The following is a 13,440-nucleotide window of genomic DNA, read 5'->3' on the forward strand; positions in this document are numbered from 1 at the left end:
TGAAATTTTAGAGTAATTCTCAAAGTCAGGAAAAAGACAATGATCTTTACTGCTGTTCCTATAAATCTGTATCAGATAACTTAGTTACCAATGTGACAGGAAAACATGTCTTGTCATAGGCTAATACGGGCAACACAGAAATCCCTAAAGTGCCTAATAATCTTATGATCCAAGACTGTTATGGGAGGATGAAGAGAAACTTCAGCTTGATCTATAAAACTCTTGTCTTTATATATATATATTTTTTTTTGACAGGCAGAGTGGACAGTGAGAGAGAGAGACAGAGAGAAAGGTCTTCCTTTGCCGTTGGTTCACCCTCCAATGGCTGCCACGGCCGGCGCACCGCGCTGATCCGATGGCAGGAGCCAGGAGCCAGGTGCTTCTCCTGGTCTCCCATGGGGTGCAGGGCCCAAGCACTTGGGCCATCCTCCACTGCACTCCCTGGCCACAGCAGAGAGCTGGCCTGGAAGAGGGGCAACCGGGACAGAATCTGGCGCCCCGACCGGGACTAGAACCCCCCGGTGTGCCGGCGCCGCAAGGCGGAGGATTAGCCTAGTGAGCCGCAGCGCCGGCCCTCTGCTCTGTATATTTTTAACTTTTCATAATGAGAGGAAAAATACAAACAATCCATGATGGAAGTTCTGGGCCCTCAGGAAACTCCAGGTCTACTGAGAGACAGACTCATACGGGGTTAATCATTCAGTAACAGAGATTTAGTGTGCACGTACTGTGTCTAGGTAGAGTGTGTGTGTATGGGTGTGTGGGTGTGTGGGGTTAGGGGAGGTATTGTGCAGAGGAAGGTGAAGTTTCAAAGTCCCTGACCTCATGGAGCTTAGTGGAGGAGACAGTGGTCCCACTTCTCCTTATGCACCCCCCTCCACGTCTTATAGGGCCTTGCCATTGAGCTGTTTGCTCAAAATGATTACTACTTTCTCAAGAACACTATTAGCATATGTCTTTTGATGAAACTGGCCTCAAAATCTTCCGTTTGACCAAGAAGAGCCAAGCAAAAGATTGTGGGTAGTGTGCCCATGACCCAGTCAGGTGGCAGAGTCCAGAATGGACGACTGAGGTTCTTGACTTACTCTGCATAACTGGCCAGTGACCAATGCAGGCCTGCAGAATGGTATTGAAAGCTTAGCTGTTCTTGCTCAAGTCTGCTAAGCAATCTAGCTCTTGAAGGATAGCTGCTGAAGCACGAAACACTCCCCTCTATCCCACAGAGCAGAGATCAACAGTGTTATTTGTGTGTGGCCCTAGAGCTGAAAACGTGTTTGATACTTGTAAAGGGTTGTTTCAGGCGCACATGCATGCACACACAAAGAATCAGCAACAGAGGACGCACCAGGCCCTCAAGGGCTAAGATACTCAGATGTCTACCATGTGGCCCTCTACAGAAAAAGTTTTCTAACCCCTGAAGTATTCCACTGATTCTCAAGTGATAGTCCCTAGAGTAGCAGTACCAGCATCACATAGAAACTGGTTACAAATGCCGAGTCTTGGATCCCATCCAGAATGAGACACTCCAGGACTGGGGTCTCCGCGATGCCTTGTGGTGACTCTGAAATTGCTGCTGTGGGCCCCTGGCTTCATCCCCTCATACAAGATTCCTCACGTGTCAGTCTCACAGGTAGCTTCACAGGAAAGCAGAGATTCAGGGGAGGTTGTGACCAATGAGCAGAGCATGCTCTTGAGGGAATATTTTGTTACTTTGGCCTCATCCCTTCCCTTATTAACATTTGCACAGGCCAAGTAATGAAGTAGTTTGTCCAATACAAATGCTCTTCCAAGGCCATACCAGGACTTTGCAGTGGGTTCATGTTCAGAGTCGTGGAGAAATGAGAAATCCTAAGTTGTTTTACACCACGATAATGATCTGGAGCGGTGTTTGCAGCTTTGAGACATTATGATTCCCCAGTTAATAAATGTTCTCTGGTTCTCGTTATCAGAATACTTTTGTGTTTTCAACCGTAGCGTACTTTCAAGATTCTCTTAACTACTTAATTTACTTAATAGGTAAGTTAGAATATAGTCTTCCATTCATGTTTGAAACACAGAGTTACAGAGAGAGATGTCCCATCCACTGATTCACTCCACAAATGGCCACAATAGCCAGGGCTGGGGCATGCTGAACAAAGCTAAGAACTTTATCTGGGTCTTCCACGTGGGTGGCAAGGCCCCAAGCACTTGGACCACTTCCCATTGATTTCCCAAGCACATTAGCAGGGAGCTGGATCGGAGGTGGAGCAGCCAGGACTCATACGGAATGTCTGGGTTGCTGGGGTCAAGACAGAAAATTAAGCTGCCGCACCACAATGCTGGCCCCTCATGGTTAACATTCTAATATTTATAGAAAGTCATTTGTGTAGTGATTGTAATTTGCAGTGTTCTTGATCTCAAGACTCTGCACAGGTAGTCCTTATTTCCATTGGACAGAGAAGAAAACAAGACCCAGAGTGACATGCGCAGTCTCATTATACAAGGGTACTTCAGAAAGTTCATGGGAAAATGAAACTCAAAAATAAGTTTATTTTGGTGTCCCCTTCCCCCCTCCCCACCAAAAAAATGGTATGTGGTGATTATCTTCTTGCTGTGTCCTTACGTGGCAGAGGTGGAAGGACAAGTTAGCTAGCATGCGAAGCTCTTTTATAAGGGTTTTCATATTATTACTAAAGGAGCAGCTCTTATAGTGTAGTCAGCTATAAGAGGCCCCACCTCTTAATACTATCACACTGACATCCCCGGAATTTTAGAGGCACACATTCAAACCACAGCACGTCTGGATTTACCAAAGGACTGGTTTTCGGGAAACTCAAAATCATCTGAGAACTGTTTTCCGAGAGCTGTGTTTGGAAGTAGCAAATTATGTTGTCATAAGCACAGTTAATTATCATCCTTGGCCTTGTGGTCCCAGGTCCTGTTTTTCTTACCTTGAATGCTCAGTTTATTTTCTCTCTTCTCTGCCTGCCTTTCCTCATCTCTCTGTCTCATTCTGTCTATCCTCCTTCCCCTGTTGCCTCAGCCTCCTGGTCCTCTGTCCATCTTGCCTCCACTTTTCTCCTGCCTCTCTCACCTAACACCTTTCCAATCTTCCCCTTCTCTTTTCTTTTTCCCCCTCTGATTCCATTTGTTTTTCTAGGATTAAATGTTTAACAACCAGCACTTCATATGCAAATATGCATCTATTTATAATAATTTATCACTTTAATATAAATGGAAATTTGTGATTTCAAAGATCTGCATCCCTGAAAACTATCAAAGACAAGTGGGCTTTAAATCTCTTATTAATAGAACACTGTCTTATTTATACTATCCCTAGTGGTAGTACTAGCAATGGTAGTAGTAATGATAACAACAATAATGTTTTATTCTTCTCATGGCTCATATTTACTGAGTTTTTAACTACTTGCCAAATATTGTTTCAAGTAAATGGTATTCAGAGTGTAGTCTAGGGACCCTAGGGAGTGCTCAGGACACTTTCAGAAGCCTGTAAGGTCAAATAATTCTAAATACCATTTACCTTTTTCACTATGTTGACATTTGCACTGACTCCCTGGAAGCACTGTGGGTAAAGCTGCTGGCTCCATGGCCCAGTTCAAGGTCTTCACTGTTAGCATTCTCAGTAAACAACAAAAAAGCCAATTTTATTTTAATAAATCTCTAGTGAAGTAGACAGTTGTATTAACCCTTGACCTTTGAGTACATGTCCTTTTTTAAAAAAATTATTTGACAGGTAGAGTTATAGACAATGAGAGAGAGAGACAGAGAGAAAGGTCTTCCTTCCGTTGGTTCACCCCCCAAATGGCTGCCACGGCCGGTGCTGTGCTGATCCGAAGCCAGGAGCCAGGTGCTTCCTCCTGGTCTCCCACATGGGTTCAGGGGCCCAAGCACTTAGGCCATCCTCCACTGCCCTCCCGGGCCACAGCAGAGAGCAGGACTGGAAGAGGAACAACCGAGACTAGAACCCAGTGCCCATATGGGATGCCAGCGCCACAGGCGGAGGATTAACCAAGTGAGCCACGGCGCCAGCCGAGTACATGTCCTTGTAATGTCATGTGTGACAAAGTGAGGAAGTACACATGACACACTTCAGCATGCTAAGAATGTTTGAGTTGCTAACTGAATTAGTCCCTTTTCATAGACCACCATTTTTATGTGAAAGAATGGTAAATAAACTGCTTTTTGCGAACGCTGGTGCTTCGCAGAAATGTTCTTGAAAATGGATGAAGTCAGTCTGTAGTTTCAGGGCAAACACCTTGTTGGTCCAGTGCCCCACCTGGATAGTGATTCTCCAGGGGGCCATCTCAATAGCAAACAATGAGAGCTTTTATGTGTCTAATTCATGCTTGTAGGTGCCATTTACAATTTAAAAATTATGCTTTGAATACTGATGAATTTTCAAATAGCAGAGCAAAAAAAAACACACATTCTTCTAAGCTTTACCTTCTACAGAACCATTCATGATATAGTTTAGAAAAATAGAGCCTACATATTAAAAGCCATATCCAGGGTAACACTACAAAGGCATGATTTATGGTCTCGTCTTATATTTTATTGTGCTTTAAATTTCTAAGTGCTTTCATATATACTTTTTCATCTGATCTTCACACAGCACTGTAAGTGTATAAAACAGCTTAAAGATAACGAAATTGAGACTTAAGGAAGATAGTTCCCTGAGTGCACTTGATACTTCCCTGCCCTTTCAGCTATTATCTCTGAGGACCTGAAACAAGGCAGTGCAGAAGGAGAGGAGATAGAATCTATAAAACTTGGCAACTAATGACACACAAAAGAAAAGGAAATGAAGGCGCCAGGGAATTTTCCCAAGTGTTTTGCTTGGATCCTTGAGAGGGTATGGCTAACTGAGGGAAAAAAAATGAGAAAGGATGAATTCCGTTGCAAATGTTTACTGAAGTCCTCTTTGTTGCCACTGCTGTCCTTTGATTTGGGGTATTCTTAGGATATATAGACTCTATTTGTTGTCTCTTGGGAACCGTGGCATGCATGCCAGTAACTCTACTTCAAGATAAAAGAGTGGTAAGAGCCTGGAGCAAAGCTTAGTGTAAGTCCCATAGCTGTCCACAGAAAGGAAGTCACTGTATCTGGACATGGAAAATTTTATGGAAGCGGAAGGATTTGGAAGGAGTCTTGCAAAACCATAGAATTTGGATTTGGATGTGCAGAGTTCAGCTACAGAAGAGTAGTGAGAACACTACAGAAAGAAGGCTGTGTGGTGTAGAGGTTAGTAGCAATATAGCATGTGCTTGATTGGATGCTGAAAAATCATTGTTATTGTTTGTTCCAATAAATTACTGGAAATGTTGGCTGCAGAGTCTGACATAAGTTACAAAGGTGGTTGGCTTTCCATTTTATATTTAGTTTATATTTTAATGACACTTGTCAAACATGTTTATTAGGTATAATTTTAGTTACTTATATATATATAAAATTCCTTCATTTTCCATTGACTAGATTAAGAATTCAAGTTTACATAGCATCATTGATCTTCCCAGATGTTGGTTTATAGTTTTAGAGTGGATTGTGCCAAATAATTTTACTGTGGTCTAATATTTTTACATCTACAGTATCTTACTTAAAATAAACCTACAACCTTTAGATAACTTTATTCTCACATTTAGAAATTCTACCAATATACTGGGTTGGTGCTGTGGCATAGAAGGTTAAGCCTCTGCCTGCAGTGCAGGCATCCCTTATGGGTACCAGTTCATGTCCCAGCTGCTCCACTTCCAATCCAGCTCTCTGCTGTGGCCTGGGAAAGCAGTGGGAGATGGCCCAAGTGCTTGGGCCCTGCACCCGCGTGGGAGACCCAGAAGAAGCTCCTGGCTCCTGGCTTCGGATCAGCCCAGTTCCAGCTGTTGCAGCCATTTGAAGAGAGAACCAGCAGATGGAAGACCTTTCTCTCTGTTTTTCCCTTTCTCTGTAACTCTACCTCTCAAATAAATAAATAAAATCTTAAAAAAAATAAATTACATCAATCCTTTACATTGCATTTTCTTCTGAGTGACATCCCTGTGTCTGTCCTCCAATAGCTAAGCTCTCTTCCTGGTCTTTTCTTTGTTAGCATTAGTTTTTGTTATTTTTCACTGCACAATCTATCTGACTTGGATATTTATAACTGCTTTTTCCCTAGAAAAGTCAGATAAATATGACCCACGTGATGTTGAAAGGCTACAGCAAGATGATAACTGGGTTGAAAGCTACTTGTCTTGGAGACATAATGTTGTAGAGGAAACACTGAAGATGCTTGATGAGAGTTTTCAATGGAGGAAGGAAATCTGTGTCAACGGTAAGTGGTTTAATGTAACCTTGACAGGTTACATTAAATGCCCTGAAGGGCATTGTTTTCTACTTACCTGCTTGTGTGTTTGTATAGATTCATAGACACCAATAATACTTCAAAGGAATAGCTTATGGATAAGTCTTATAAGTGGGAACATTCTTAAGGGAACGAGATCAGCAGGGAGTAGAATCACACTCAGATCCTTCCCTCTCAGCAGAGCGTCCTGCTCTGTGTTTCGTTCAGTGCCATTACACCATAACAAGACAACATCTTCACTACTACACCAGAAATAAGGAGATGCTGTTTTCTTATGTGCCGGTGTCTTTGTCTGTCTTTTGTCCTTTGTCCCGATAGATGTTCCATAGTGATTTGCTGAATGAATCGAGGGTCCCAGAAAAGCCAGCCTGTCCCCAAAGGTGCCTGTGACAGACTTCTCCCTTAATTTCTAGGTCTACTACTAGTTTGAAATTTTCCCCCCAAATGGGAGTTTTTAATCTTGGAGTTTTACAATGGTCTTCAAGTGTCTGAAGAACTCTTCACGGAGGAGTTTGTTACCTGGTGTCTATCTCCAGCTAAGAATGTAACAAGAAACTGGTTTAACTACTGACTTCCGTTAGGTATAAAGGAAGGTTCCCTGGCCTTGGAGATGACAAACTGTTGGAGTAACTGAGTCTTAAGACTTAATACAAAACAGTCAACAAACAATTCTAGAGCAGATAGTCTCCTCATTCTTGATACTTCTAGAAGAAATCCACGAGTAGGGCAGTACCTAAGGAAACATGGGATTGCAAACAACACCATAGGTAATTTCCACTGACAGTGACGAACTTACGAGACAAAGGCATGTCAATCTGGTATTTTTAAATCACTTAAGTACAGAGAAAACTTTTAAACCCAATAATACTTGTTTTCCTACATAGAATTGCAAGTTTCTGGTGGCAGACAGCAGAGATGTAATAAATAGTGGAGAAAGATAACATCTTTGAAAGTTCTTAGAGAATCCCTGGTAAATGAAACAAAAGCCTTGGAATTCACTGCTTTGCTGTATTGGTCCTAGGCCCCACCAGAGCCTGGACAGGCCCTTTGTTCTTCTTGCATTTTTTTGTCAAGTATTTTTTCCACCTGTCCCCAGGTTAAAAACTGTATGAGAGTCTACTGGATAGCAAACTATATAGAAAAATACCATTTGGTTTCAGAAACTAAAGTGATTTGTTTTCACTAAATCTGAGGTTATAGTTTGGATATTGACTGGCATGTTCTCTTGAAGTTGTCTCATAGTGGTAATATTTGTTCAGATCCATTACATGAATAACAGAGTGTAGAACTGTGTCCATATGATTAATGGCTGACATGTCAAGGGAAATGGAGTTTCTCTCTCTCTCTCACCTTGGTGTCATTATGTAGTTTGCTTCCTTAGTAGGAAACCGCATTTATTATTGCCAGAGATTCTTTCCAGAAATGTAAACAGGGTATATCTTTTTAAATACCAGAACTACTACATAGTACTACCTTTACATTGTGAGTTTTAATTTGGGGTCCCTAAATTATAGTCTGTGATCAAAGTTTTATCACCTTATAGATCTTACTGAATCCTCCATTCCCAGATGGTTACTGGAAATTGGTGGTATTTATCTCCATGGCTATGACAAAGAAGGTAACAAATTGTGTAAGTATATCGAATTTATGTGCTTGCTTTTCAAGACTTTGAGAGGAAGGTGTCTATTTCAACTGAATAGTCCGCGGAACTTTTCTATATGGGCAAACATTTGAGTCTCTTGCAATTGGGGTTAGAGCCATCTTCATGGTGTGTTGTCAAGTATTTATAATAAAGTAGGCAGAAAAAGCGAATGCTGCATCCTGTAACACGGCCAAGATAATTGAATTCAGTCATTATCTTTCTAATCTGATTGTAATATTATAATTCAACTCAGTATTTCTATAGAGAATCTCTTGGACAGTCACTAAAGGTTGCTCCGTGGGCTTTTTCCTTTCAAGCCTCCTGTAATCTGCTCCCCTTAGCTGTTTCTGAACTGTGCACAGTAACGGGGGGAGCAGTAACAGACATCTCTGTTCAGCTGACTCCCTCGTGTTTGTCTCCCATGTGCTGCAAACTCAGCTTGGTTTGTACCGAGGGTGGGCCTTGGCAAGCATATCCACACTCCTGCTGAACAGACGTCCTGCACTCGCCTTGCTTGCCTTCTGCGTGGCATGTGGCCTGTATTGCATTTTAATAATATTCTCTTGGCATTGTCCTCATATTGCTGCCTCCTCGTCTTAATCTTTTTTTCTCATTTTTGTTCTTTGCCCATTTAAAGAATGTGTGTTTCCCAGGCTTCATTCCTTTGTTGGCCTCTTTTGTTTTCCAACTGATACAATCTCCTTGAATGATTCCAAGCCCCTGATAGCTCTAGCTACCTCTTCCAACAGAGTGATGACCCCACACCATCCCCAGGCCTCGTGCACTTACCCAGCTACCTACCGACTGGTACCACCTCACCATTTGTCAGCCACCTTCAGTACAACACCCAACTAATGTCCGCATCCCACCATTTGCTCTCTTTCTGTAGTCCCAACTCAGGCCCACTCACTGGCTCTTCCTCTGATATAGCTTTTTTTTTTTTGAAGATTTATTTTAGTTATTTGAACGAGTTAAAAAGAGAGGTAGGGAGAGAGATCTTCCATCGGCTGGTTCACGCCCCAAATGGCCACAACAGCCAGAGCTGAGCTGATCCAAAGCTAGAAGCTAGGAGCTTCCTCTGGGTCTCCTACATGGGTGCAGGGACCCAAGGGCTTTAGCCATCCTCCACTGCTTTCCCAGGCTCATTAACAGGGAGCTAGATCGGAAGTGAAGCAGCCAGGACTTGAACCGGTGCCCATATGGGATGCTGGCACTGCAGAGCAGGGCTTTAACCTACTGTGCCACAGTGCCAGCCCCCTTATATGGCTTTAATCAGACCCCATTCCAGTGTTGCCAGCTGCTTCCTCAGTTCAGCCACTAACCACTACAGGGTAAGCATCCTAATCAGAAAAATCTAAAATCCCAAATCTGTACACCTGACTTCATGTTCACACATCATGGTCAGAATGCAGGTATGCTAAAAATACTATATAAATTACCTTCAGGCCATGTGTATAAGCTGTCTATGAAATTCATTATGTGTATGCAGATATTCCCAAATCTAAAAAAAGTCCAAAATCTAAAGCATTTCTGGTCCCAGGCATTTCTGATGAGGGACATTCAACGTCTGCACCCTCACCACAGTCTCTTCCCAGGTCATAGACAGCTGGCTTTCCTCCTGTGCCCTCCCACTCTTCACTCTGTGCTGTTGCCCAGGACAGACAAGCAGAACACCCTAGCATTTTCTTCAGCGTCCTTCAGCCCCAGCCCCTGTGTCTGCATTTAGCTTCTCTCACCACTCTTCACTTCATGTCTTCACTCCATCACCTGAGCAATTTGCCATGCCCTCCCCCTGCCTCCCCACAGTCATGGCACCTGCCTATGCCTGCCCTGCCCCTGGGTGTCTACTCCGGTGCTGTACTCCGAGGTGCTGTACAGAACCAGTGGCTTGATTTTTAGTTAAGCACAATGAGGAGCACTTTTAGGTTTGTTTGTTCTCTTGCATTTTCTTTTTCCCCTTACTTGCAAGTGAACTTTGTTTACTTCCTAAGGGAAAGAAGCATAGTTTATCTGCTACTGTGTAATTTGGGCTTCCCAACTATAACTATTGCTCATTTCAAAGAAGGAAGAGATGTCTTTAATCTAAAAAACAGAATAAATTATAAATGAATAAACATGTCAAGGGAAAAGAGGTATACATGTGTATACACACACACTTTCATATATGATTATGAGTAATATTATAATTCCATGGATCTTATTTTTATCTTTCTGCTTTAAGTCTGGATCAGAGTGAAGTATCATATAAAAGACCAGAAAACCATTTTGGACAAAAAGAAGCTCATAGCATTCTGGTTGGAACGTTACGCTAAAAGAGAAAATGGGAAACCTATAACCGTGATGTTTGACCTCTCAGATACTGGACTAAATAGCATAGTAAGCATTTTTGTTCATTCAAAAATCATTGCTTATAATGGCTTCTTCCCTCTCCTCCTGTCTTCCTTGCCAACCAAATATTGCTATAAAATTGAGCTAATGAACTGACATTTGGGATTTATTGTTTTCCCTCTTGTATTATGAGTGAAGCCAGACGTGGACTAGGGCTTTCAGAGAATTAAATTTGCTTCAGTGTTTGGCATTGATACAGTGTATTTCCTAGAAATATTCCTTGTCTGCTAACTCAGGAAAAAGAGAGAGGTCATGGAGTTAGGCAGAGCGCTGTGGAGTATGGAAACAATGAACTTGGCAGTCATCACTAATGTCCCATGTCCCTGCCACTGTGCCTGGCACACAGAATGCAAACAGTGCATATGAAGCTCAGGCATGTATGATATCTCTGATGTCATGTTCTTGCCGTGGTTTCCAGTGACAAGATGTTCATGTGAGTTTTCCATATACGACACTTTGTGATTTCGGTGGAGATTTTTGCTTCCTTCTTTGGATTGGTTTTCTATTTGCTTGTTTTGGTTATCTTTGAAAACCAGTTTTCTTCTGATTATATCAAGCTGAAAAAATAGATAAAACCTACCTGCCTTTCATTTGGGCCTTTGGGCCTTTGTGACCTTCATGGTAACAAGCAACCCTTCAGCAGCAGTGAGGATCAGTCGCCACATTTATTGTTGCTTCTCAAGGTTTAAACTGTGGCTCATTCTGGTAGCCATGAAGTGGCCTTCACAGACCCACCCAGGGCACTATTGAACGAAATTTTTTTTTTTTAAATCTGTTGGGCAAAGCGTGTTAAAACCTTAAAATATTTGTAGTAATGCTCTTTGCCTAGCAGCTACTTCTGGAAGTCTATTCTCAAGTAATAATCCCAAGTACAGAAAAGGCATTGTGCTCCAAAATGTTTTTTCAGAGTGTTGTTTAAAGTAGTGGGAATTAGGGAAAAAATGTAAATGCTCAGCACCGTGAGATGGTGAATTATGATGCACTAACTGATGGTGTGTGCGTGCCTGTGTAAATGTACCATCACTAACTGATGGTGTGTGCGTGCCTGTGTAAATGTACCATCACTAACTGATGGTGTGTGCGTGCCTGTGTAAATGGTGTTTTTAAAGTATTTGTAATGATATTGGAGAATAATTTTTAAACGAAAAAAAAAGATATGATTATAATATGGTGATACATACTCCAGAAAAAGAACATTTATACTTAAGCAAAGTAACAGGCTAGAAAGGACTGTTAACATAACTTTTTTGCAGTGAAAAACAACAGATTTTTTTTCATGTTTCTATTTATCTTTTTATTTTTTAATACATTGCCCTGAATTTTTCCAACCTAGTTTCCATGTCAGTGGGTTTTAAAGTAGAGTAAAATGTTATAATCAAAATCAAATTGCCTAAATAAACATTCTGTAAAAAAAAATCATGATTCTGTTATTCTTTGTGTAAGATTGTTTCCTAATTATTAACTCAGAATCATGAAAATAGAGGTTGATGTTTTCTGTTGTCAAATACAAGGGCAGGGAATTGACTTGAGCTGCCTGATTTGTTTCAGGCTCCCCATATTACATCTCATCATCTTTAATTTGTAAATGAGATCTCTTTGCATTACTAAGTATTTCAGTCATGATTAATGTTTTACAATACTCAAATCTCATTGGATAATTTATTTTTATACATGACCCTCTCATGATTCACAAAGGATTAAGTCAGTTTATAAAGATGTATACAGAATTACAAAGCACTACATAAGGAAATCAATAGAAGTGGACCACCAATTTGACAAAGCTTTTTGCTGACTATGTGAAAAAAATGGACTCACTTAAAATTATTCAGGATCTTTACTTGAAAAACTTGTGCCTTAGGAGAAGTGTATCTGTTCCTAAAGACTTATGCTAGAAATAAAAGTTTTTCAGAGGTCCTCTTATGAAAGACATTTTACAAGACAAATAATATCCTCAAAAACATCCTCATAGTATGCAGGGCACAGGGTTTCATGGAGCTATTTTGAGTAGTACCCATTAATAAACATAGAGCAGTGATGTCCTATCGAATCAGCTTGAATAACTGGTTCTTTGTAGCCATTTGCTTTGACCTTTGCTTACCTACAAATTATGAAGCTCTAGGTACAGTGAATATAATGATTAGCTATAAAGATTTTATTATATACTAGGATTTATCCCATAATCAATACTTAAGATAATTAAGGACACCTACTTTCTGTTTACTGCAATTAAAGATGCTGCAACTCACATCAGGGATGACTTTAGACTCTGCTCTCTAGGACAACTGGCCTTTCAGTAATTGTGCTGCATTTAAGTTTACTTGGTTGTACCTTCCATATAGCTTTAAACAGACTTTATAAGATGGCTGTTTAGAATTAGTGAATCAGCCAGTGCCATGAAATAACATGGAATGAAATATGAATAATACCCCTAGTGACCTAATTTCCTGTTGTTGTGCTCAAAGCCATAGAACCAGCCAGTCAGCTATATTAATAAAGTCTCCAAGAAATTGGAGACAATGAACAATACTTGAGTAGAAACTAAAACACTGATTCTAGGTCCCTAAATAAAAGGAAAGAAACTGAAAGTAAAGTAGATACAGCAGGCCCATGTGATCATAGTAGCTGTTGTTAATTCAGAAAATATATTTTTGAAGTTGTTATAAGGTATAAAAATTAACTTTAAAAGCAAATACAATGCCAGAATTTATATACAAATAGGTTATATGCTCCATGTTTGTTTCAATAATTCTGTAGCTGTTGAAAAGATTTCTAGAATTTCTCTGTGAGGATTGCTTTTAGATTCACTGTATGCCCTGTTGGCCTAGCAGCTTAAGGATGTAACTAGTTTGAGGTGATGTGTATAATTTTAAAGCATCACGAAGCATCTGATTCCTTTAACTCAGTTATAAGGCCAGTGATTATAAAAAGCTTAATGACCTAAAAGCCTTAATCCTTGGGAATATAGGCATTTATATTCAGCTTATTTTTAAAAGAATTTACTTATTATATTATTTGTATTTAATATGTCACCTTTAGAAATGTACAATTTAAAGTTCTCTAATGTGGACAGTCT

The 13,440-nt window shown here is 40.7% G+C and overlaps 1 protein-coding gene across 6 annotated transcripts in view; it reads left to right on the plus strand.

The window, feature by feature from the left end:
- The window catches only part of MOSPD2 (motile sperm domain containing 2), a 73,954-nt gene that overhangs the window by 16,164 nt on the left and 44,350 nt on the right, over positions 1-13,440 (plus strand). For all 6 annotated transcript variants that reach the window (XR_011385660.1, XM_008272359.4, XM_008272358.4 and 3 more), the window contains exons 3-5: positions 6,152-6,307; positions 7,881-7,967; positions 10,201-10,355. Coding sequence is in view for 5 of the 6 variants with exons in the window: in XM_008272359.4 (XP_008270581.1) it covers positions 6,152-6,307; positions 7,881-7,967; positions 10,201-10,355 (398 nt within the window). In the remaining variant the exon portion in view is untranslated. The remainder of the gene's footprint in view (positions 1-6,151; positions 6,308-7,880; positions 7,968-10,200; positions 10,356-13,440) is intronic.

This window comes from Oryctolagus cuniculus, chromosome X (genome assembly GCF_964237555.1).
Source record: "Oryctolagus cuniculus chromosome X, mOryCun1.1, whole genome shotgun sequence".
Taxonomy (NCBI): domain Eukaryota; kingdom Metazoa; phylum Chordata; class Mammalia; order Lagomorpha; family Leporidae; genus Oryctolagus; species Oryctolagus cuniculus.